Source organism: Podospora anserina, chromosome 2 (assembly GCF_000226545.1).
Source record: "Podospora anserina S mat+ genomic DNA chromosome 2, supercontig 2".
NCBI classification, from domain to species: Eukaryota; Fungi; Ascomycota; class Sordariomycetes; order Sordariales; family Podosporaceae; genus Podospora; species Podospora anserina.
This window is the reverse complement of record NW_001914858.1, coordinates 2,259,891-2,283,887: the sequence shown is the minus strand read 5'-3', so window position 1 is coordinate 2,283,887 and position 23,997 is coordinate 2,259,891. Positions and strand designations below refer to the sequence as shown.

General features: G+C 52.1%; 7 protein-coding genes across 7 annotated transcripts; 3 read left to right on the top strand and 4 right to left on the bottom strand.

The window, feature by feature from the left end:
- Positions 1-1,043: 1,043 nt before the first annotated feature.
- On the bottom strand, positions 1,044-2,156 carry PODANS_2_6275 (uncharacterized protein; the record flags this gene model as incomplete). The annotated part of the gene is made up of 1 exon (XM_001911362.1): positions 1,044-2,156. The coding sequence occupies one exon, from the start codon at positions 2,154-2,156 to the stop codon at positions 1,044-1,046; it is 1,113 nt and encodes a 370-aa protein (XP_001911397.1).
- Positions 2,157-2,734: 578 nt separating this feature from the next.
- On the bottom strand, positions 2,735-7,365 carry PODANS_2_6270 (uncharacterized protein; the record flags this gene model as incomplete). The annotated part of the gene is made up of 4 exons (XM_001911361.1): positions 2,735-3,598; positions 3,664-6,532; positions 6,598-7,230; positions 7,310-7,365. 4 exons carry the CDS (start codon positions 7,363-7,365, stop codon positions 2,735-2,737), a joined length of 4,422 nt encoding a protein of 1,473 aa, XP_001911396.1.
- Positions 7,366-9,280: 1,915 nt separating this feature from the next.
- On the top strand, positions 9,281-10,941 carry PODANS_2_6265 (uncharacterized protein; the record flags this gene model as incomplete). The annotated part of the gene is made up of 4 exons (XM_001911360.1): positions 9,281-9,419; positions 9,503-9,883; positions 9,941-10,492; positions 10,571-10,941. The coding sequence occupies 4 exons, from the start codon at positions 9,281-9,283 to the stop codon at positions 10,939-10,941; spliced, it is 1,443 nt and encodes a 480-aa protein (XP_001911395.1).
- A 693-nt stretch (positions 10,942-11,634) lies between these two features.
- PODANS_2_6260 (uncharacterized protein) lies at positions 11,635-12,723 on the top strand (the record flags this gene model as incomplete). The annotated part of the gene is made up of 2 exons (XM_001911359.1): positions 11,635-12,225; positions 12,295-12,723. The coding sequence occupies 2 exons, from the start codon at positions 11,635-11,637 to the stop codon at positions 12,721-12,723; spliced, it is 1,020 nt and encodes a 339-aa protein (XP_001911394.1).
- Positions 12,724-13,231: 508 nt separating this feature from the next.
- On the bottom strand, positions 13,232-13,987 carry PODANS_2_6250 (uncharacterized protein; the record flags this gene model as incomplete). Its single annotated transcript, XM_001911358.1, has 2 exons — positions 13,232-13,685; positions 13,746-13,987. 2 exons carry the CDS (start codon positions 13,985-13,987, stop codon positions 13,232-13,234), a joined length of 696 nt encoding a protein of 231 aa, XP_001911393.1.
- Positions 13,988-14,970: 983 nt separating this feature from the next.
- On the top strand, positions 14,971-16,807 carry PODANS_2_6240 (uncharacterized protein; the record flags this gene model as incomplete). The annotated part of the gene is made up of 4 exons (XM_001911357.1): positions 14,971-15,037; positions 15,225-15,352; positions 15,391-15,889; positions 15,945-16,807. 4 exons carry the CDS (start codon positions 14,971-14,973, stop codon positions 16,805-16,807), a joined length of 1,557 nt encoding a protein of 518 aa, XP_001911392.1.
- An 840-nt stretch (positions 16,808-17,647) lies between these two features.
- Positions 17,648-21,750, bottom strand: PODANS_2_6230 (uncharacterized protein; the record flags this gene model as incomplete). Its single annotated transcript, XM_001911356.1, has 2 exons — positions 17,648-18,445; positions 18,523-21,750. The coding sequence occupies 2 exons, from the start codon at positions 21,748-21,750 to the stop codon at positions 17,648-17,650; spliced, it is 4,026 nt and encodes a 1,341-aa protein (XP_001911391.1).
- Between the last annotated feature and the right edge of the window lie 2,247 nt (positions 21,751-23,997).

The window sequence follows — 23,997 nt, the reverse complement described above, 5'->3', positions numbered from 1 at the left end:
ATTCCTCGTGAGGATCTGCCAAGGGCGTTAGCTGGCTTTAAGTTGGTGACATTCCTGGTGGTGAGAACTTCTACTGACCTTGGGATGTTTTGCGCAGAGTTATCGAGTTAATTTAAAGCCTTTGGTATGTATTTCAAGGTTGATGCTTGTTTCGAGGTGATATCTCTAGCCAGGCCTTTCCACTCTCTGTCAATGAAATGAACAAAATTTTCCAACATCCCCCTTTTCCACTCACTTTTTTTTTTCTGCATCACAAACCCAAAAACGGAACACACAGAGTCTTATGTGCCGTCGGCGATCGAAGTTGGTTGTTGCTGCGCCTTCTCAATCAAGTCTCAGCATCCCTCTTCATTCAAAGCTCTCTCGGCCGCACAGTTCAATCCGTCACCCCGAACACAAGACAAAAAAAAAGTCACCAGCGGCGAGAAAGAATTGACAGGGTGAAAAAAGAAAAAAAGAAAGAAAAAAAGCCGCAGCGGAACACACAGATGATCAAGCATTTTAGGTTTCATGGTCCTACCTACTACCTGCCCCCAAACAGCGCCGGAGCCGGGGCTCAACTTTGGTGACGTGTTGGACCCGCCCGGTCGCACCTGTTCGGGCTGGGTCGTTGAAGGCGCAGTTGAGGCTATGAAGCCCAAAAACCCACGCCCAAGGAAATCAACTGTTCCATAACACATGCCTTGGTGTAACTTTCACGAGGGAGGGAGGCTGACCCGACGGGTCTGGAATTATGTGGAATTTTTTGGCAACCCCGACCCACGCGGCGCATGTGCATGATGACTGATTGCGAGGCCCGATGGAAATCTGACAAACAAATTGGTATTATTCCTCAACGCCTCGCTGATGGATATTATACAAACTCCAGCCCTCAAAATCCAGATCACCCCCATCCATCACTGCCGAAAATGCCTCACGAAATCTCTAGCCAGGAGAAAAGGCACCAGCTGCGGAATCGCATAGCCCAATGCCCCCATCTTCGTGGTCGTCGTCATCGCCAACCGGGAGCCAGGCTGAGCAGCAGCTCCCGGTCCCCTTGACCGTCATATACCAGCCGGCTGACTACCGCTCCCATCGTCGACAATCTGTTGCTGATGCGGCTGTTGTTGTCCAATCCCTATCCCACCAAGCCCAACCCCCATCCCCCCAAGTCCAGCCTCCAAATCACCATTCTTCCCTTCAGCATCCCCTCCCTCACCACCCTGTTTACCATGCTTTCTCCTTATAAAGTACTTGACCAGAAAGAAAATCGCTACGAGCGTCAACCCGCCCCCTAAGACTGAGCTGCCGCCTATCTTGAGTAGATTGGCGACGTCGAAAGGTTTTTGAGCTTCGGGACCAGGGTTATTGTTGTTGTTGTCTGTTATTCCGGGGATGGAAGGGAGCTGAAGATCTGGACCAGCAGGAGTTGGGGTGGGGGTTGGTTGAGGGCTGGTGGTTGATGGTTGGGAAGGAGGGGGAGGGGGAGGTGGTGGTGGCGGTGGCGGTGGTGGTGGTGTAGAAGGTTTGATTAGGGGTGCAGGTGGTTGATCATCTGCGCCATGATTTTCCGAGGTTGTGCTGCTATTATCAAGTGGGTGAGTAGACTCTTCCGAGTTTGTGACTGAAGATTTGTGCACAGGGGGATCCAACGCCGCTGTAGGAGGCTGTTGTCTTTGTGAGGGGGGTGATATTGATGATCGAGAGGAGGAAGATGCGGATGATGAGGATGGGGGATAAGAAGTATCCGGGATTGATTGTTGTCCCTGGGGAGCGTGGGTTCTGGTGTTACTGCTTGATCGCGAAGAGCTTTCGTAGCCAGTGTAAGTTGGTCTCGAGGATGAGGAAGGGGTATCGTTGTCGTCATAATCGGGGCTGTAGCCATACGATTGTTGAGGGCTGCGTGGTGTAATTCTACGGGAATTTGATCGTGCTTTGGTTTTTATTGACGGGTTTCGAGCAGCGATATGAGGTGTCCCGTCAGTTGAGATCCTGTGGCTGCTCAATGTTGGAGCCAAACGAGCCGTGGAAGAGACTGGACATATAACAATGGTTTTTGTGCCCGCGGAGTCTGTGATCACCACGAACAGGTATGGGTGTGTTGGCTTGTCCCACACGTCAACTGCCTCGAGGGTGTTGCAATGGTGCCATCCTGTATCAACGAATGCATCTGGCATTGATGTTGGTGTTTGATTGGTTTGGATTGGTGGTTTATTAGACTGTGTGTAGTGTCGTGTTCGTTACGTCGTCCTTTTTTCAAAGAAAAAAATCATTCATGATAAATTGAACGGCGAAACAAAACAGCCTGGGATGACCGCGGGACATCGGGAGTTTTAAAGAGACAGAAAAATAAATACCGAACATCGTGGTTTGGTCTTGCGGCTTTGAGAAAGGTCTGCTGAGTTTTGCCTCGATCGGATGGCAAAAATGGGGTGAAATTCCCTCTCCTCACATACCAGCGGCCAAGTGCTGACCCTCCGAATGGGTGCAATAGTATCAACACTTTTCAATGCAGGCCCACGTCGACCTTATGGTGGCCGTACAAGTCTCCGATGAGGGCCATAATTTGTTTTGGAATACAAAACAAGTTTAGGGTCTGAAAGCATCCTCATTTTTAGGCCTCTTTATCCAAAGAAATTCTAGCTTGATAGTGGAAGATTTAGCCACCTACCTTACTATATCAGCTGCGCTATATCCCACTCTTCATGAGCTTGCTTCATCACATTCAAAACAAATAAATGCGAGGTCCGTAACATCAGGCGGTATGCCTACTATCCCATGCCGCCTTAGAAAGTGCAAACAACTCTTCCCGGTCCACCGCCGCATCACACATCCCCCTGAAGACGCCGTTCTTCTGCTGAAGCAACTCCCACGAATGGTCGCACTCCTTCATGCACCCGGCGTCCAGACTCAGAATGCGATCATAGTCGATGACAGTACGTAGACGATGTGCAATCGTAATGACAGTGGCCTCCATGCTCCGGATACACGCCTGAATCTTGATATCCGATTCATGGTCAATCGACGCTGTCGCTTCGTCCAGGACGACTACCTTGGAGCCTTTCAGCACAGAACTTGCAATGCACACGAGTTGCCTCTGTCCCTGGGATATGTTTGAGCCCCTTTCTGCAAGAGTGAAGGATAAATCCGTAAACTTCCCTCTTCCTTCACTTGAATCGAACAAGCCAACTCGTTTCAAGGCATCGAGAACCTCCTCGTCTGTGTGTTCGTTGTATGGGTCGAGATTCAGACGCAACGTCCCAGCAAAGAGCGTCGGGTCTTGCGGTACATAGGATAGCCGGCTGCGCAGCGTGTGCAAATCGATCGTTTTGGTGTCCAACCCGTCGATCAGAATCTGCCCGCTCTCGATCTCGAGGCCGCGCAGCAGAGTGAGTGCCAGACTAGATTTTCCAGCACCAGTACGGCCGACGATGCCCACCCTCTCCAGAGGCCGGACTTGGAAAGAAAGATCCCTAAGTACGGGGTCTAGATGGGCTGCGTAACGAGCAGAGACTGTGCGGTATTCTACGAAGCCTGACGAAGGCCATTCTTTGCTTGGTTCCCTTGTGGATTTTGCCTCTTGTGCCCCGGTACTTTCATCCAAGCAGCCACAAACGCGCTGGAGACTAGAAGGCATGGAATTAGCTTGTTGATTCACTGCTTTGAAGAGTGTAGACGACTTACGCAGTCATGTTCTGGATAGTCACCATGTAATATCGAATCAACCACAGTACCTGTTCCGAGAAAACAATCGCTGCATATGACGGGATGAGCCTTGAGCCCAATAGTGCCGGCATCCCCGTTACTCCTGATGGAAAAGGAGCCCGCAAATAGGGAAACAAAGGCACTTGTAAGACTGAGCCGGAGAACCAACCACCTTTCCGTGGCCCATAGAAAGAATGAAGGCTGGTTTAGCTTCCGAAGAAGAGCTGAACTTTGAGTCAGATATTCCCTCTCTGCGCCGTAGGCACGGATAGTGACGGTTCCCGAGAGCGTCTCATGAAAATGCTGGAGAACCCGAGACTGGCGCGTCGATTCAAGAGCTTTGAGGTCGCTCGATGAGGAGATGTAGACCTTGGTAATAAAGTAGTAGACAAGAGAGATGAGAATCGCTGGGAGGGAGAACTGCGGAGTAATGAAGACGATGAGAATGGTGGTAGCAATAAGTGACCCTACGAAATGTAGGGTGGCAATGGCGAGCATGGCCAAGTCTTGATCAACAGTCCGCATGTCCCCAGAGAACACTCCGATCAACTGACCAAATGATTTATCATCGAAAAACTTGAGAGCCGCACTCAGAACAGACTTGAGAAGACTATCGTGGATGCGTACCGAGGCCGTCAGCGAGCCGATGGACAACATGTACAGTCTCATGAAGCCGACTGCAAAATAAACAGCAAGGAGAAGACCGTAGATCGCAAAGTAGTGCTTCAATCTCCATGAGTGAGACTCTTCGATTGTATTATCTTCTCGGCGTTGCACTTCTACCGTCGCGTTGGAGAGTCGTTGAACCCACCAGTTCACGGTGATGGAACCAACTTGTTGCGCCACGAAGAAGACGACCAGGGAGATCCAGTATTTCCGTCCGCCCATGGAAGCGAGATATTTGATGATGGTCTGTCTCGTGTTGGGCCCAGCAGGTTCAGTGGCATGCGAGTCAGACTTTTCCCCTTCCTTGCCCTTCTTTTCGTCCACGGGCTTCTGATCCGCTTCCCGATCGCCCGGTACCCCCTCAGGCGTGGCATGGTTGCCCGGCCCATTTGCAAGTTCCGGAAGTTGACCTTGAACTGCCAAGTCCTGTTGCGAACCCGCGGCAACCACGGTACCATTGTCGATGCGGAGGATGTAATCCGCGCCAGGTGCTGTAAGCGCTACATTGTGTGTAGCCAGAATGCACGTACGTCCTTGCATCAAGCGTCCTGTAATGCACCTTTCGAAGACCCAGGAAGCGGTGTGAGCATCAACAGCACTCAAGCAGTCATCAAGAAGCAGATGGCGCGCATTGGAATAAACAGCGCGTGCGAGGGAGACGCGCTGTTTCTGTCCACCAGAGAGAGAAACGCCTCCCTCTCCAACGGAGGTTAGATCACCTTGAGGCAGTATTTTCAGGTCAGGCTTAAGAGCGCAGGCCTGTAGGACAGCCCTGTAGCGCTCTTCAATAAGCGGTTGACCGAAGAGGATGTTGTTGCGCACCGTGTTATTGGTTAGCCAAGCCTCCTGAGCACAAAACGCTACACCCTCGACCAAATCTGTCTTCTCGTCCTTAGGTAGAATTTCGCGAGAAGCTGCGGCAGGCATCCTAACATTTCCCGATACAAGCGGCATCTCTCCCAACAGCGCGTGTAGGAGTGAAGACTTGCCGCTTCCGGTAGCTCCAATGACGATATTGAGCTTTCCGACCTTGAATTTGAAGTCAAGATTTTTCAGAGAGAAGGATTTGGGATTTTCTGTTGTCTTGCCGTCCTTTGATGAGAGATCTGCCGCCTTGCTCTGTCCTGGCCAGGAGAATGTCGCGTGCTCGAAGCCAATTTCCCCTTGGCCACCAGTGTGAGAACCAAGAACGTGATGTTTCTCTGTTTCCTCCTCATCCAAGAAACCCTCCACCCGCATGGCGGCTACAAGGAAATTCTGGACACGTCCAATAATGCTGATCAAGTCGTCGAGTGGCGACTTCAAGAGGTTGAAGAGAGATAGTGACGTGAAGGTAAGTGAAGGTGTCAATGAATTTCCCCCGATTATTGTGTAACAAAAGAAAGAAGAAAAGGTAATCAGCAACGGCAGACCGTACCAGATTGTTGCAGAGATCGTCCAGAGCATATAACGGGTATCAAGTACCTTGAGTTCGGCGGCCCGTTGGTCACCTATCTTTTGCTGAAAAAAGGAGTCCCAAGCAATGAGCTTGATCACTCGAATACTTCGCATCATCTCGGTAGTGCTCTGGATTCTGGCATCTGATGCAGCCATGACTTGCATATGGTTGGCACCCAAACTTCGGGCGATGCGTGAGTTGACAGGCACCATCAGGCCCATCACCACAATTCCTGCAAACGCGCTGAGTCCCAGAGTCCAGTAGAGCAGCGTGACAGCCATGAATATTTGAACGGGGACTGAGGCCCAGACCTGATGCATGTTTGCCCCCAAATCAGCAAGTTGGTTGATATCGCCGGTGAAGAGGTTCATGATGGTGCCAATATCAGCCGTTTGCCCTTCAGGCCCACCGCTCGAGGATCCAACGGCCATCGGCCGCCTCAGGGCTTTGTGATAGACCTCGCCGATCAGGATTGTCTTCAGCCGGAGCCCAATCTTCTGGCCAAGCCAGATGGTTCGAGCCTCAGCAGCGGATGCCAAAACACTGGTGACAAATACGAGCACCACATAACCCTGAGCTTCCTCGATGGAGGACTCTGTTGGCCCCTCGACAAATTGAAGGATTGACCTTAACAACAAAGTGGGCATGAAGGTCAGGACTGCCCAAGCAACCGCCACAACGCCCTGAACTGCCAGCTGGGGTCCGAAGTATCGTAGAAGGCTTTGAACAAGGGACCCACTGGGTCTCAGGTGGGAAATGTCAGCACAATACATTTTACACGTGGTAATAACGGTAGATGTACGACTCACCTCCTCAGCTTGGTTCGAATCACAAGCTTGTCGGCAGCGGTGAGCAAAGCCGGCTCCGGTACGTCTCGAGACTGGAGACTCCCAGTGCGCCAGGCCTTGAAGAGCATGCCGTCTAGCCAGGCAAACGACCAAAGACCAAAAATGCTGGACTGGGATTCCCCCGTCGCGTCCAGCTCAAGGGGGCCATCCTTCTGGTGCGGGCGCGGCGAGAGCAACGCAGTGATGAGCAGAGATAATGATACATTGGTAGCGATGGAATCAGCACCACTGGTTACGGCGGACAAGAGCAAGAAAATAGCATAGAGTGCAGCCGAATGATAGCGAGTAACCCTTCCGGCATGCTCAAGGCCGGTGGGCGGCAGCAGAGACAAGACATACAATCCGCCTAGGTAGGATCCGAAGGTGATGCCGACCCGGGAACTAGCAGACGCACTCGCAGCGAGGCCCTCCCAGTTTAGCGACAGGGTCGTCGCCAGTAGCAAACCTTCCAGGGCAGTCAGGAAGGCACCGCGGACAGATTTGGCGGGGGGTTGAGCGGTACGTTGTTGGGCGGGTGATGTTTTTCGCAATTGCCATGTGAGCAAGATGCAAGACGCTGAAAGAATGACAAGAGGGAGGTGTAATTGAGAACAGCTAAGCAGTCAATGAAAATTGGTCAGCCGTTACTGTTGGCATAATGCTGGGAGGTTGGAATGGAAGGTGGTTTGCTTACCGCTCGACAAAGTCTGTCACAACTGCAGCAGGCGCTACATCCCATTCCTGAGACATGGCTCAATCTAACCACACACCACGCACTAGTTTGACGATTGACTACCACAGCCGAATGATGGAAATTCGAAAAGATTTTCAAATTTGATGAAAATGTGGCACGTTTGGCTTGAAAAGTGGCATGTGCTGGCCTTTATGAATCAAAGCGCGATTACGAATCAAATTCGCAAAACAGGCAACAAACCCTTGTTGACACCCAACATGAGGTTGTCAGCGGGCCCAACGAGGAGTCACTGGGAACAGCGAGATTGTCCCACACCCGGAGCTTTATTGGCGATATGGAACTAGAGATTGATATAGTAAGTGTTGATTTCCTGTCACATATGCCCGAGATTTTCGCTACAATTCTCATCCAATAAGGACAAGGAATCATGAATGGTAGCTACAATACGCACGTATGTTTCTTTGCTTGTAAAGCGAACACATCTGTCAGGCGGGAGATAAAAACAGTAGATGAGACGAATCAATTGTAACGGAACCGGCGGATGTAACAGTTTCCGACATATCTAAAATTGTCTCTCCTTATTGCTGGCTATATAACAGGGAGATCTTTGATAAGTGTACAGCTAACTTCTTAAACATGATCATCATCCACATCTCCTAGAGACCAAGGAAAACATCAACATCATCATGATTGTTCTCACCCTCATTTTCTGTTTCAACCTTTTGAAGTTGGTTGTGGCCGCATCATCTGAAGTCCAGGCCATGCCGCGTGGCCCTATCTTCAAAGCAATTGAGAGCGCAGTCGACTGCTATCAAGTCCTCAAACAAGTCGACGAATACGCCGCAGAGCACGCCGACCCGGAAAGTACCATAAGTTTTGACGCGTATAATGTCCAATATAACTGTAAAATATACCCAAAGATCGCACATGTCAATCTGACCTAGATTCTGCTGGACGTTACCGCATTCCTCTACCAGCAGGGCCATATCACAAACGGCATTTCCGAGACATGGAACGCTACCAATAAGGTCATCGATTTCGCCTGGCAGAAGGACCCGGATGTTGCTGTTGGTCCTCCCCCGAACGAGGATGACCTGCCCAGCAAATCAAAGAATCCCAGAGCGCGATGTTTCCTGTCAAACAAGACATCGACACCGGTGAAGGAGGACTGCCAGACAGCAATAGAGCAGCTTTGGAGTAAGTGTTCCCTATATGAATACACGACATTGCTACATGCCTACTACCTATAGAGGGCCGGTAGTTTCTGTTTCACATGGTTGTTAACAAGAACTGGAAATCGGAAACCGAGACGACAAAGTGGAATTATTCGAGCCCAAGGCCTAAGCCCTGTGCACTGGCAACAACGGCAGTTGCAGTGTCCTCGTTTACAACTACCCGTCAAGGGCGGGAGTCATCATGACTGACCTGGCCAATATGGCCCAGCAAAACATATTCAAGCCGTGTATCGCCCACAACTGGTGGGGTGGGTGGTCTTACGGAGAGGATGATATCCGGGACGTTAATGATCCTTACTTTATGGTGTGGATTTTGCCTACCGCCCTCGGCGACGCTATTCGACGTACGATCAACCTGTGGGATGCCTCAGCCTCTTGAACAACAAGATGGGGCGGTAGGAGGACGGGGGGAGGGCGTGACCTGTTTTTGCCAGAAGCAAAGGGTAAAATGCTGCAGCTGATGCCATTGTTGGCGGAGAATTCGAGCCTTTCGAGGTGGATGGTCCGCACCCGAGAATGTTAGTCACACAAGTAAAATGGCAGGTGCGGTCAACCGATCTCGCAAAACATACGAGCGGGACTTGGTGACATCAGTGATTTGTGACTTCCCTACTTGCCTCTCAGGTATATATTTTGGTCCTTCTCTGGAAAAAAAGGCAGCCTGATTCCAGAAATCAATCGCAAATTTCCCAAAATCAAACACACACCACACTCGAGACTCACAACACAACTCGACATGATGCTGTGGATTCTCTTATTCCCTACTCCCCTCCTTGGGTTGGCATTCGCCCAGCCTTCGTTGGAGGAGAGATCTTGCTCAGAACAGGCATACCTCCACTCAGCAGACTGCACAGAACTCATTGCTGAGTATGCTGGTATGTCGACATATTTCCACAAGATGCCCGTGTCAGACAACAACACAGCAGGCCCATGTTTCTCTAACACGAACAATGTACAGGCAACTACACCTCGGAGTATGTGACCCTCGAGCCTGGACACTGCGATATCAAAATGCCCAAACTGTGCGAGGGGTTTTTCTGCAACGTCAGTCCCAACAAAGTATCCATCATCAAAAAGGACAAGCTCATCGACAGCTTGTTGAATTTCACATGTCATGTGGAGAGTGCGCTCGCGGCGACTTGGGTCAACGACGACAAGGAGAACCCTCTGAATTTTACCTTCATGTACTGGGACCCGGATTTCACCCCCCCTGCTGTCCTCCATCCTAGGGACGATCCGCCAAAACTTCCGCCAAACGTTTTGTGTTTTGAATTGGGTTTCAAACCTGCCTTTGCTCAGTGGACCGAAGACTGCCAAAGTGTCTTTGACACGCTTGCCAGTAGGTCAATGTCCCTACCAGTCGGAAGGTCTTATCTGGGTAGCTAACAACGATCAGGCCAGTACACCACCAACTACACATTCAACAGCCCAAAGGACTACATCTGGATCATGAACGAGAAGTGCAGCGCCATCCTCTACCAGTCCGCCTTCAACAAGTCAATCCCGATCCCGGATGTACCGATGCAAACAGTTGTGTCGTGGACCAAGGACTACATTTTTGATCATTGTATCAACACCAACAAGTCTGGAGCGGTTTGGGGGGTTGGCGACAACACTACCTTTCCCTTTGGTGGGCTGAAGACGGAGTTTTTACCGTCCAGCATAGCTGTCAGAACGTGGTGGGAGATCATGGGCTGGCATTCGCACGCGGAGCTGCCCTCTGGGGCAAATGACTCTATTGTTGCGGCTAACCTCTCGTCGAGATCCAGCTCGGAGTCCAAAGTTGCCCGCAGATCAGTCTCAAGTGGTTGTTTCAACGCGACCGAACTCATAAAAAATATCTTTGACAGCGTGACGGGGTTCACCCCTTCCTTTCTTGGCAATATCACCTTTCCAACTGCACCAATCGTGCAGGATGACTGTCAAGAGGCTATCAACATGCTTCAAGGTACGTCCGACTTTGCGAGGGAAAACTCCATCGCCACGTTAATGACTCGGGCGCGAACTTGTTAACTAATTTTGATAGATGGCTACATCAATGAAGATGGCGGGAGGGTATACAATTTTACCGATTTGACGCCGTCGATGCGTTTTCTGTACAACAGCTGTGTTTTGGCGATATGGAATACCTCGCCAAATACCACTGTCCCCAACGTTGATATGACAACGGTCTCAAAATACGCCCAAGATCATATTTTCAACGAGTGCATCTCCAAGGACCTCTCCGGGCTTTGGAATGGCATTGGCGAGGATGCCGGATCCTCTTTAAGAACACTGCTTATGCCCATGAGGTACTTTGAACTCATGCGGGGTATTAATCAGGAGGGGGGCTTCTTACCACTGATAACAATAAGTGACCCTCAAATCTGTGAAATACTGGAGGGTTTTGAAGATTAGACACTGGGCTTAGATCGGGTGCAGATTTCGGGACGTCCATGGCAAGGAAAACGTGGTGGTCACCACTGGTCTTTTATAGATGAAGCTGACCGATAAAGGAGAAATTGAGTTGGCTGGATCTAAGTCTCATAGTGAAGAAGTTTTGGTAGCATAGTTTTCGCTCACAAATAAGAAAGATCTGGCATTCATCTCATTATATGTTCTTGTTCCTCGACGTGTAGCCAACACAAATCGTGACCATGTTGTTACTCCCTTTCTTTACACACAGTTTGGCCCTGTACCCAAATCTACTTACAGACCAAGGCTAACCACATAAAATGAGACCCATCCTACCTGTAAGTCTGTCGAGAATTAAGAAGGGCCAGCAGTAACTTGTTCGAGCGCGGATCGCTGCATCATTTTGCTCGTTTGAGGTCCAAGTTGCAGTAAATCAATCACAAACCTCGAATGCTGCGATGATTTCCTGAACACAACCTCTTTTAGAAGTGCAACCTTGCTGAACTTGTACGCTTCAAGCCGTCGTGAACTTGCTCTGACCATCAAGGTTCTCAAGCACAGACCACCCAGCAACAGAAGTCTCGCTACTTCTGCAGCTCCACAACGCACGTCCCTCTTCTCTCTCTTCCACCACGCTAGCGAAGCGCCACATCAACGCACGGATCATACCAAGCCCACAGGCTTCACAGTGCGAAGATGAATCAAGGCGGCCGGGACCTCGAGACCATTTGGGAAGACACAGAGGACGAAGTTGATCTCCTCCATGTCGACCCTGCCAACCTCGACCGACCTTCCAACCCAATCGCTGCCGGATCTTCTTCTCCCCCGCTTCCCCCCCCCTCTCACATCCAGCACCCGAATCTTCCTTCTTACGAGGACGAACACAGCAATCAACTTGCCCTGCCCGCCCAGACCGATCACACTGATCAAATCCTCGACGACAACGCCTCCGTCGGCGACTCTGACGGTCTCGGTCTAGACAGCACTCCTGAGACAGAGGGTGATCTTTTGCTCGACTGGATCCGCAACCACGCCGAAGCCCGTGACGCCGACCGCAACCACGACAATAACGAAGCGGATATAACCTCTGAGCTCGAGGGCCCGGATACCGACAGCGACGCCTCGTACGCGACGAGCACCAGTTCCTGGGAGCTCGACAGCCGCACATCCAGCCAGATAGTTTCTTTGCCGGATATCACGGAGGTGCTCGAGGTGAAGAACCTCGAGGTTGAGGCCACCGAGACTAGTCGGGCGATTGCTAGACTCTGGATCGGACACGCCAGCATGGTATTTGCCCCCCCCCCCCCAACCTTCCCCTTCTATTATAGCTCATAACTGATGTTTTTGGTGGTTCAGAATAAAGACGCCCACTACTCCTACGTCCATTTCCACCACTCCTTCCACGCCGACCTCCTCGAAGAGTTCCGCAAGGACTCCAAACTCCCCAACGACGACATTTACGTCCCGCCTCACCTCCAGCCTGTCAATCCCGAGGACGAGGACGATGTCGTCCCCGATCAGCACGCCGCTTTCGGAATTCAAAAGGCGACTCAGAAGGTGAAGGAGCCGGCTTGGAGGGACTTGGGGTTGGAGGAGCTCATGTCGAAGGGCCCTGGGGGTGGGAATGCTCACCAGGGTCCGTGGGCTAACAACAGCCGGCCTGGGACTTCGTCTGGTGCTGGGGCTGCTGCGGCCGGGGGTGCTGCTGGCCGTGGGAATGCTGCCCCGCGCAGACGCCCTGGTCATCGCGCTCCGGGGTCGGGGTACCGCGGCTTGCCGCGCTGATTGCTGGTCTGAGCTAGCTCTGGTTGCGCTCGCTCGCGCGTGTGGTCACTGATGGCTGGGATGGTAACGACATTCGGCATTCGGGGCAATTTCAGACTGAAGAGCATTGCTTTGGCGTTTGGCTTGGTTTCACAGGGTCATCAGGTTGCATCAGCTCGGACAAAATGGGGGTTCCTGTGGATTATCGGATAGGTGTTTGGGGCGCATATCGGAGCAGGAAATTATACCCATCAGGTTTCAGATTGATACACATAGTCCATAACCAATTGATACAGCCCTCTTTATGAGCGCTCGTTTACTCTATCTTTTTTCTTGATCCTCAACTGCTCAATATTAACCAAGTGCAATAGCTGCTATTCTGGTCACACCCATAACATCTGTAAACAAATCGCTTGCCTTACCATTAGAAACACTTTGCTTGCCCAACTCCATAAACGCCATAACATATGCAAACCCACTCCATTCCACCACCTTTAGACCACCCAAACCGCAGCAATTCTTCTCATTCCTAACCCTTCCCACCAATCAACGCCTCCCGCTCCAACACCTCGGGCTGGAACTTGACCAAAAACACCGTCTTCCCCGGCCACATCTCCCCCTCCTCCTTACTCCCCACGCTATGGGCCGTGACCCTCGCAGGAAAAACCGCCCCGTCACACACCCCCTCGATGATGCCGGCCACAAACGCCGCGCAGTTGAGCTGTGACATTTCCTTTGGGACAGAGATGTAAGCGTTGACGAGGGGTTCGTTGTCAATAATCATGTACTCGTCTGGCGCGTCGGGATCGGAGGATTTTTCGAGGCGGTCGGCTTGCCGGCCAAAGAGGTGTTGCCAGAGGTTGATCTTGATGAAGTGGAGGAGGGTGATGATGTTGAGGGGGCGGGATTGGGAGCGGGGGGGTTCGCGGATGAGGAGGAGGTCGAGGAGTTTTAGGCCTAGAGGGTGGCCTTGGGTGTTGAGGCTGGGGTAATGAAAAGGTTAGTATGGAGGAGGGGAAAAGGGAGGAAAGGGGGAATGGTACCGTTTCTCGAGGTCTTGGATCCCGGTTACTCGCCTTTGGGCGTAGGTGACCATTTCGGAGAAGAGGTAGGCGAAGGAGGCTTGGGAGAGCTCGGCGGTTCGGCTGCGGGAGAGGTGGCGGTGGTAGATGGTTTTACCGTTGGAGGGGTAGCGGAGGCCAGTGGCGTGGGAGGAGGAGGGTTCTTTTTGGGGAGGGGCGGATGGGTTGCCTGATGATGTGGGAGGGGGTCGTGGTTGGGACATTGTTGTGGTTTTTTGTTGCTGATGCCCCAAGCGATGTGTATGATTCAAGTAGGTATGGATGGATATGCGCGTGGATAATGGCGGGTGTGGTTATGGCTGGGGATGTTGTTGATATGGAGCTGTCAAGGAGCTTGAGAAATGGCGATGCATGTTCAGGGACAACGACGGCTTGCGCAGTGGAGTCGATTTGCTTGATTGAACTTCGGGACCCGCTTGCTGTGGCTTGAGCTCTGGGCTGAAGGGTGTGGAGTAAGTACCGGTACTTTGGGGCACCACGGTTGGTGTCGTTGACCCTGCAGCCATGACTCTTGGTTTTCTCTATGCAACAATGTTACCAAAAGATGGTCAGAAACACCTATTCCGCATTTCAATGACTAGGATGATATTTCATGGGAAAGTTTATTGTCACATCTTGTCTTCTCATCTCAAGAATGGCGTGTGAGTATTAAAGTACTGCCCAAATAGGAAAGTCTCCTTCACTGATAAGCACTTACACACGGACCACCCTCTATTAAAGACGGGGATTTCTTGGAGGGTCACCCCTCCAAGCTGCAGAGTGGGGGAGCGTGTTACCGATCTCGCCCCTCCATCGAGTGGAAAATTTTATTTTTTTGCCCTGGCTGTTGTGAATCATAGGTTAATAAAACGGCTGTCCTTCACAATCGCTTGCTCCATCGGATTTCAGCAAGCAAGAGATACCCCCTTTTGATTATTCAGACACAATGGCTGCTGCTACTTCCGCCGAGGCCGAGGCCCCCAACCAGACCTTCGATGTGAGTTGAAGTGTTTTGATCTTTTCAGAAAAATTACCCCTCCATGCGCTGGGCGCATCGCAAACTTCTTATCAGCTCACCACCACCATGATGAACCACTCACTCACTCATGACCTCTTTTTTTCGTAGACCATCCTCCTGTTGGACTTTGGCTCCCAGACCAGCCACTTGATCCTAAGATGTCTCAGATCTCTTAACATCTATGCTGAGATGCTCCCATGCACCACCAAGATTGCCGATTTGACATGGAAGCCAAAGGGTGTCATCCTCAGTGGTGGTATGTTATCATACCCCTTATCATAGGCTGATCTTGAGTTTGAGGTTGAGACATAATCGCTAACCACCATTTCCAACTCCAGGTCCCGCCTCAGTCTATGATGAGGCTGCTCCTCGTGAGTTTACTCATCCCAAATTCAGGGGGTGATCAAGGCGCAGGATGTCATGAACTGACTTGAGTATCAAAGACGCCGACCCCGCCGTCTTCGACCTGGGTGTCCCCATTCTTGGCATCTGCTATGGTTGCCAGGAGATCGCTTGGCGGGCCAACTCGGCCAACGTTGCCGCTGGTGAGGCTAGGGAATACGGTCATGCGGTAGGTTTAGACTTGGTTGACTGTTTTGCAAAAATAAGCGTGCTGACTTGATGATTCAAAGGATGTCACCATCAAGAAGGTTGAGGGTGCTGACCACGTCAACAAGCTCTTCCAAGGCCTTGGTGATGAGATGCATGGTACGTACTACCCTTCCAAATATACTCGGTTCGTTTTCATTGACTCGAATTCAAACAGTCTACATGAGCCACTTCGACAAGCTGGTCAAGCTTCCCGAGGGCTTCACCATCCTTGCCAGCACTCCTAACTCTGAGTTTGCCGGCATTGCCCACGAGACCAAGCCCGTCTTCGGCGTCCAGTTCCACCCCGAGGTCGAGCACACTCCCCGCGGTGTTGAGCTTTTCAAGAACTTCGCCGTCGATATCTGCGGTGCCAGACAACACTGGGTCATGAGTGACTTCATCCAGCACGAGATTCAGCGCATTCGCAAGCTCGTTGGCCCCAAGGCCCAGGTCATTGGTGCCGTTTCCGGTGGTGTCGACAGTACAGTCGCTGCCCGTCTCATGACTGAGGCTATTGGTAAGTTGTTTGATTTTCAAAGTTGACCTGCACAGTCCACTGACACATTACATAGGTGACAGATTCCACGCCGTCCTCGTCGACAACGGTGTCATGCGTCTTAACGAGTGCCAGCAAGTAAAGGAGACACTCGAGAAGCACCTCGGCATCAACCTCACCGTCATCGACGGCGCCGACCTCTTCCTCAGCCGCCTCAAGGGCCTCACCGAGCCCGAGGCCAAGCGCAAGGTCATCGGCAGCACCTTCATCGACCTCTTCGAGGAGGAGGCCATCAGAATCGAAAAGGCCGCCGAGAACACCCCCAACGCCGGCAAGGTCGAGTACTTCCTCCAGGGCACCCTCTACCCCGACGTCATCGAGTCCCTCAGCTTCAAGGGTCCCTCCGCCACCATCAAGACCCACCACAACGTCGGCGGTCTCCCCGCCCGCATGATGAACGGCCAAGGCCTCAAGCTCATCGAACCCCTGCGCGAGCTGTTCAAGGACGAAGTCCGTGAGTTTGGCCGTCAACTCGGCATCCACGAGGATCTCGTCATGCGCCACCCTTTCCCCGGTCCCGGTATCGCCATCAGAATCATTGGCGAGGTCACCCCCGAGCGTGTGGCTATCGCCCGCAAGGCTGATCACATCTTTATCAGCATGATCCGTGAGGCGGGTATCTACAATGAGATGTCCCAGGCTTACGCTGGTCTTGACACCAACAGGGCGGTTGGTGTGATGGGTGACGCTCGTGTGTATGGGTACATCATCATCCTCCGTGCGGTTACCACCACAAACTTCATGACGGCTGAACCGTATGAGTTCAAGTTTGATCTTCTCAAGAAGATTGCGAGGAGGATTGTCAACGAGGTGGATGGTGTTGCTAGGGTTACGTATGATATTACCAGCAAGCCTCCTGGGACTATTGAGCTGGAGTGAATTCTCGGGCTTGGGGGTTCAAATAAAGGGAAAAAAAAAGGAAAAAAGAAGGGAATTTCTTATGGGTCAAAGCAGAACCAAAATTAGAGTTAGCAGAATAGACTACTATTAGATTTCCATCATGGTTATGACCAACTCCAGTTTTGTCGTGTGGATCATGGTCAGAACATTTCAGGAACCGAGGACAATGCTAGAAGCATGGTTAAACAATGGCAGCATGTCTTGAATAACCAACCTGCAGGCAGTGCCACTTTTACGTTCACGGCATGTCAACCACCAGTATACGCAATCGCTCTTTTCTTAATTCCTATCAACAATATCCATGCACACTCACAAAACTTTACAATGGCTAACCCCCCCCCCCCACCCCCAAAGTGACGATACACAAAACCACCAAAACAGACATCTCAAAGCCTCCCCAATAATCGCTTAAAAACACCCATACAAACCGCTCACCACTCTATTTTCCTCCTTTCCACCCCATCCCCCTCAACCTCTCAACAAACTTTCCTCCTCCACTCCTTATCTACCCTCTTCATGTTTCTCCACGTCGTCCGTGGGTTCCTTTTCACTTGCCCCTCTGCTGGCTCCTCTGTTCTCAACGGCTTCTCCGCCCGCTCCCGTCCTCTCAGCTCCTCTAGTCTCCGTCTCAATGAATAAACCTCCAATTTCCATCTTGTTCGCGGCTCTAGTTCCCGTCTCATTATCTCCCTTGCTACTTCGCATTGCTTCACAAGATGTCGTCACCTCCCCTAGTGCCTCTCTCACCGGCTCCACCGCCACCACCTCCTCTCCCGACCAAAGCCAAAATCCAAGCCCCAGCCCCCCTACACGCTCCACCTAAGACGAAGCACTAATAGTATTCCAAGACAAACTCTTAATCTCCTCCCTCACAGCCTTGAGCTGTTCATTGAAGTCCTTGTTGACCCAATCCCAATAGCTAGTCCACACCTCATGCCCGCCAGTCGCCGCACCGCCCGCCGTCGCCAGCTCCGACTTGAGCTTGTCACCAAGCAGCAAAGTCACGCGGAGCACCGCCCGGTTGGCCTCGGCCTGCTTCTCAATCTCCTGCTTGACCGCCGTGTTCTTGAGCTTAGTCGAGAGCGTAGCCCTAAAGGCCGCGGCAATAGGATCCAACCGGCGGATCGTCTCAGCCGAGTCGAGATAGACAAGCTTGGACACTATGAGGTTGCAGAGCGCACGGATATCGTGCTCGTCAGAGAGACCGGCAATGATGCGGTCGTAGAGATCAATGATAGAAATCCGTGAGAAGGCCGTCTCCATGAGCGCATACAACGTCTCGTATGCTACCTTGCGGACCTCCAAGCCGTCGTCGATCTTGTGCTTGTAAGGGCCCAGGGTCACCTCCCTGATGAGGTCAGGGTTGATGACCGTCTCCTTCATGACATAAGGAATCAACTGGTTGAAACGGCCCATGATCAGCTCGGGCTTGTTGTGGGCGGCAGAGTTGAGGGTAGACAGGGCATGACGGCGAATCTCCAACTCGGGATCTTCGAGGACAGTCTTGAGCATGTCAAAGAGCGACGATCTAAGGACCGCGTCAAAGGCCTCATTATCGTCTGGCAGTGTGTATCTCAAAGCCTGGACGGCAATGGCCCTCAGCACAGGCGACTTGTCCTTGAGTAGAGCCTAGTTTCGAAATGTTAGCATGATCAACTGATATGTGACAAACAAACAAGAGAGCTCTGACGAACCTCAAGCTTCGGCATATACGTCTTGGGGTCAATGATAACCATGCGACCCGCGCATTCGGCGCAGACTGCCTTGTTGTCCTCGGCATCCGTCAAGGCCAAAATATGGTCCCAAATGGTGCCGGAGTACCGGCTGATATCCGTTGAGGACAGCGCCGCTTGCTGCAGGATTTCCTTGATAGATTGGAGCAGTAGGTACTGAGTGTTGCCCTTCTTTGCCATCGCCTGCAGGATGACGGGAAGATACACAGAGACGTTCCCAGCACCAGCTCGTCCAAGTGCGACAGCGGCAGCCAACGAGACCTTGTCATACTCGTTGCTGAACTGGTTCAGGAAAAGTTCCGGCGGCACCGGGAAGCTCGCACCAAGTCTCAATCCTGCCTCACCGATCACAGCAAGAGCCAAGCTGGCCCTGGCTTGGTCCTGGGTGTTATTCTTCACCTCGCTCACAAAGTTATCGAGCTGGACACCGGCTGAGTCCCCGCTGGCCACGAGCAGAGTGCCAATGACCTTGCCGACCACAGAAGGGTCACCAGCGACACCAACGTCCCTAAGCAGCCCTTGCATCAAGGACTTGCCTTGGCCAGTCTGACCAGCGTTGGTCACCAGGATCAACAAGGAGTCGAGCACCGTGCCTGGGACTGTTGTCTTGACCAGGCCGCAGATGACGGTCACAAGCTGTGGGGTGATAACAACCTGGGGCATCTCTTGGGTCAGGTGCGCGAGGATGAGAAGACCAGGGGCCAGAAGCTGAGCATCGTTGCTGGTAATGACAGGGATAAGCGCATTAACGATGGCCTGAGCGGAATCTGGGTCAAGAGTGCCCTTGGTCGAGGGGGAAAGGATGAGATGCTTCAGAGCGACGATGCTCGAGCCACGCAGGGCCCGGTTCGCTTTTCTTAGCTGGGCAGCAAGTTCATGGGCGACCTGACGGATCCATTCCGGCTCAAGCTGAACAGAACCAAGCGAGTACGCGGCCACAGTATCGATGGCTCGGACCGCAGCTATCCTGGTGGTCTCATTTCTCAAGCGCTCGAGCAAGAATCCCAAGGCAGCCTTGCGCTTGTCCTCCGATAGCAAACCAGAGCCTTCGTTCCCTGTGGTTCTAGCCAAAAGAGTCCCGAGGGCGTGGATGGCCTTTTGACGAACCTCGGCATCGGCGTCATTGTCTCTGATCCGGTCGATGATGACGTCGTACAGCTTTTGAAGTTCACCCTTGAACTTTTGCGCGGTCAGTCGGGAGCGAGGGGGTGTAATGGCTTTCACCACTTCCTCGGCCGTCTGGATAGCCTCACTGGAGATCTTGTAGAAGCGGTCGTGAGCCACAGACACCAGGCCCGTGACTAGGCTGGGGAGATGGGGCTGAAGCACAGCCGACGAGTGATTCTTCACAATGTCGCTGGTGAGACGCAAAGCAGCGATTCTCAGTGTGGTTGCAGTGGCGGAAGCACTTCCTCCAGCAGAAGTGAGCGACGCCGAAGTAGAGGCAACGCTGGAGGGCTTGATAGCCTCAATGATAGGACCAAAGATTTGGTCGAAATACTGCCCAAGACCACCTCTCTGCACAGTGATGATATCGTCGAGGAGGTTGATAGACGCCTGTTTGGTGGGGATAAGCTTTCCTTTGAGCAGCTTGGCGAGTGACTTGATGATGGAAGGGGTGAGAGCAGCAAGATCGGCACGAGGTCCTGTTGCTGGCACCTTCTCCAATGTTGGCGAGGCAAGCCCGGTTCCGGCGAGGCTTGCGGGTGTGATCATGTTAGCCAACGCTGAAGCCCCGCCTGCACTGCTCTGCCGTCTCCGTTTCCTGCTCGGAGGCTGCTGATGAACGAATTCGCTGGGGCTTTCAAGGGAGAACTCAGGGATGACGCCCTCCCCGGTCTTGCGAATGAGCAGAGCCATGGCGGAGAGGACTTCCAGTCGTACGTTCTCTTCGCGCTCGTCGAATCTCTTCACTAGAGCTGGCGCCACCTTGGTGTAGAGCACTCCGCTGTCAAGCAGATCGCCGCTGCTACGAGTTGAGATCAACGTATGCAACGCCTTTGCGGCACACCTTCTAGTCTTCCAACTGGCATCGTCGTCATCGTCGAAACCGCCATCGGCCTCGATCTCGTCATCGTCATCGAACCCACCGTCCTCCTCTTCTTCATCCTCCATATCTTCGTCATCGTCTAGCGCATAGTTGGGGTCGAATCTGAGATAGCGGAGGCAAGCCTCAATGGATTCGTCGGTATAGGGGCGCATCTGGTTGGGACAACTGGCGAGAAAGGCTTCTAGAGCTACCAACGCAGCCTCGCGAACTTCGCTGAACTCCAAGCTCGCTTCCCCGCCCTCGCTGATCTCCTCAAGCTGCGCCTCCAATTCTTCCTCACTCAAAGCACGAAGAAGGATTGGTGCCAGTTCTGGAAGGTGTTTCCCGAGCCGCTGAGGTACTGAGCGAGCCATGGAGCCGAGAACCGTGATGTAGAGACGACGGGTGACTCCCGTCAGGCTAGGATGGTTGAGAACATGAATGGCGCGCTTGATAAATTGTGCTAGATGGTCGTCCGCTAGGTAGTGGGCGAGCATAGAAATGGCCACCACCGCCCGCTTCTTAAGCACAGAATTGCCCTTTTCATTCTCCATGAGGGTAACGATCGAGTTGTGAATAACTTCAATTTCGTAAATCTGAAGCATGGGTCCGAAAGACTTGACAACCTCGATCAGAACGTCAACGTAGTCGGAAGATTCGTTTTCGGTGGCCAACAGCCCCGGCGTAGAACCACTGCGGCCAATGAGCCTTGGGATCAAAGCCTTACTGATGGCCGAATAGGCTTCGAGCACCTGGTTGTTGGACACGCCAGGTACAGGGCGGGGGAGGGCGGCCACCATGGCCCGCATGGCAAGAGATGGGATCGAGGTGTCCTGTGAGTTTTTGAGCTTCAGGGTTGCCAGCTTCTCCATCATGGGAATGTAGAGCTGGTCTGTGATTTTCTGCACCATAGGGCCGATACATTTGATGGCCTGGCCCTGGACCTCCCCATTGGTATCATCCAGTGCTTTCACGATAGCGTCGACTGTCCGCGCCGATGTGTTATAGTCGTGGGTCAAAAAGTCGGTCCGCGCAATGTTGAAAACGGTCAGGATGTCGTTCAGTGCCATGAACCGGAAATCTGGGTCGGGATCACTGATCTTCTGGAGAAGAATATTGAGCGTCTGAGGGCTCGGGTTCGTGGGGATTGTGCTCGCCATGGTGACTTGCTATAGTATGGCGGTTGTGATGCAGTATTGATGCGAGATGGCTTCTCGGAGTTAGCTGTGGTGGGAGGAGGAAGAAGAGAGAGAGGCCAGGAACTGACAAATCTGTGAGGAAAAAAGACGAAGGCGAGCTTTATGACAAAACTGAGGCGGTCACAATCAAGGTTAAATTTTAGAGCGCCACTTCCCATGCAATGGAAGCTTTACAGACAGGAAGCTTGGGAAAGTCTTGATTAGGCAGCTTCGATGTTATGGAGGAGGAGGCGTCATGCTTGATTGGTGGTGGGGTCAAGTTACTTATCGCGGGGTTCAGAGAGCCCCACCCAACCATGCTGCTTGGCAGGCCTTTAAAGGAAAACAACGACAGGCTATAACAAGCAAGCCTCTCCAGATGTGGCTGTTGGGAACTTGGGGCTCAAGACATGATGGTGCATTTCATAGGATAGATAGTTGAAGGGTTTCAAAGCTTGTCACCGAGCAAGTGTAGCAGGTCAGAAACATACAACCTAGCTGGTACACATAAAATCACGGCTATTAGACAAGGAAAGTTACTTGGCAGTCTATCAGACACATCGCCTCGCAGACCAATTAGCTATCTACCAACAATGAGCTTCTCTTGAGTAGATGTCAAGTACCTATCATCGAGAACCTCAATTGCCAGCTCCACCATGGCCAGCAATGAACCCCCCTGTATAAAGACGTCAAACAGTGCCGGGATCCACTGTCCCCGCTTGGAGCTTTCCCCGAGACGGCCTTAGGGTCTTGGCTGGTTCGTCGTTCAATGTCAAGCCTCCATGAACATTATTCCTGAGGTGCAGTTGGGAAATAGTCATAGATCAGAATCCATTGGAAGGTTTGGGCCACCGCAGATGATTGCAAGGGAGGGTTGAAGGCGACCCTCTGGTTGGGCATTCAATTGGTCACTCAATTGGCGAGCTGCTGGCGAGGGGAGACGCTGCTTTTGCTCTGGCATAGCTTTCATCTGAAGTTTCCCAACACACCAACGATGTGGACACAAGCTTCTGTCGCTCGCTCGCGCTGGTACATGGCTTGCAGGCGGCCCATCCCAGCTCAACTGTCTCATCCTTTTGTTCAGAGAAGATGTGCTCATAGATCCACTAGTGCCGAAGATGACGATATGTCGTGTGTGCCCGAATGATTCTTCAAGCCGGTGAGATCCCAATGCTTACCTTGACGGACCCGCTCGCTCCTCGTCCAGGCGGCTTGGAGAACTTGCAATACTCCTGCCTGTCACTTTGGTCCTTTTGAAGCCAGACGACTATGCGGATGAAGTATTGGCGGGGTACGCCCGGGAGAGTGAATTGAAGAAGGCCTCGGGCAAGATCAACAGTGAGAGCAGTGGTGAGAGATGATGACTCGACCTGAAGTGTAAGTTGGATCATTTTGGGATATTGGACTTGGGCTGATGGTGAGAATAGCAAGCTCAGAAGCTTAATGACAAGCCGCCTTCTCAAGGCAGCTCAAACTTTCAATAGCATAGCCAGCGTTCAATATCAGACTCCTGCTTTCTTATACCTTGATCCACCCGCAACTTCCCTGACAACTTTGAAGTTACCAGCAGTCTGGAAGCAACCAATCGGTCCCTGCAGGTGCTGAGGATACTATCAAAAAGAAAGACGTCAGAACAAGGTAGGAGGCTCTTGCAAGGCGGAGCCATCACTTCGACAAGCACCTGCCACATCCGCATTGACCTCACCGTCGGCACCGTGGAACTCACAGACCGACAGATATCATCAGCAAGAGCCCTTCATCACCTCACCACTCTTTCCCAGCTAGGTAGCTAGGAAGGAACCCAGCACAGTCCAACAGACAACCAAAATTCCCCAGCAATGGACGCCATCTCCTCTCTTCTTGTTCTCCCAAAACCACCACAGTCGTCTCACCACCATCACCATCATCATCATCATCATCATCATCACATCCACCCCTAACCTCCCCATCCCACGGTATCATTACAGAGATTAACCCCCCACAGTTCTTTACGACCAAATCTTTCTTTTTCTAATTCCCAAGACAAACGTTTCCTTTAGCAATCAGTCTTAACCACCATGGCTCACCACTGCCGCACCCCCATCCACCGCCACCCAACCAACACCTGGCAAGCCGGCCTCTGCGAACCAGGCAAGGCGGCCTCCGCCCCCGCTCCTGCTTCATCGGCTTTGACCAGTTCGGCAAAAAAAACTACCGCCTCAACCGCGCCACCCACAATGACGACCCCCT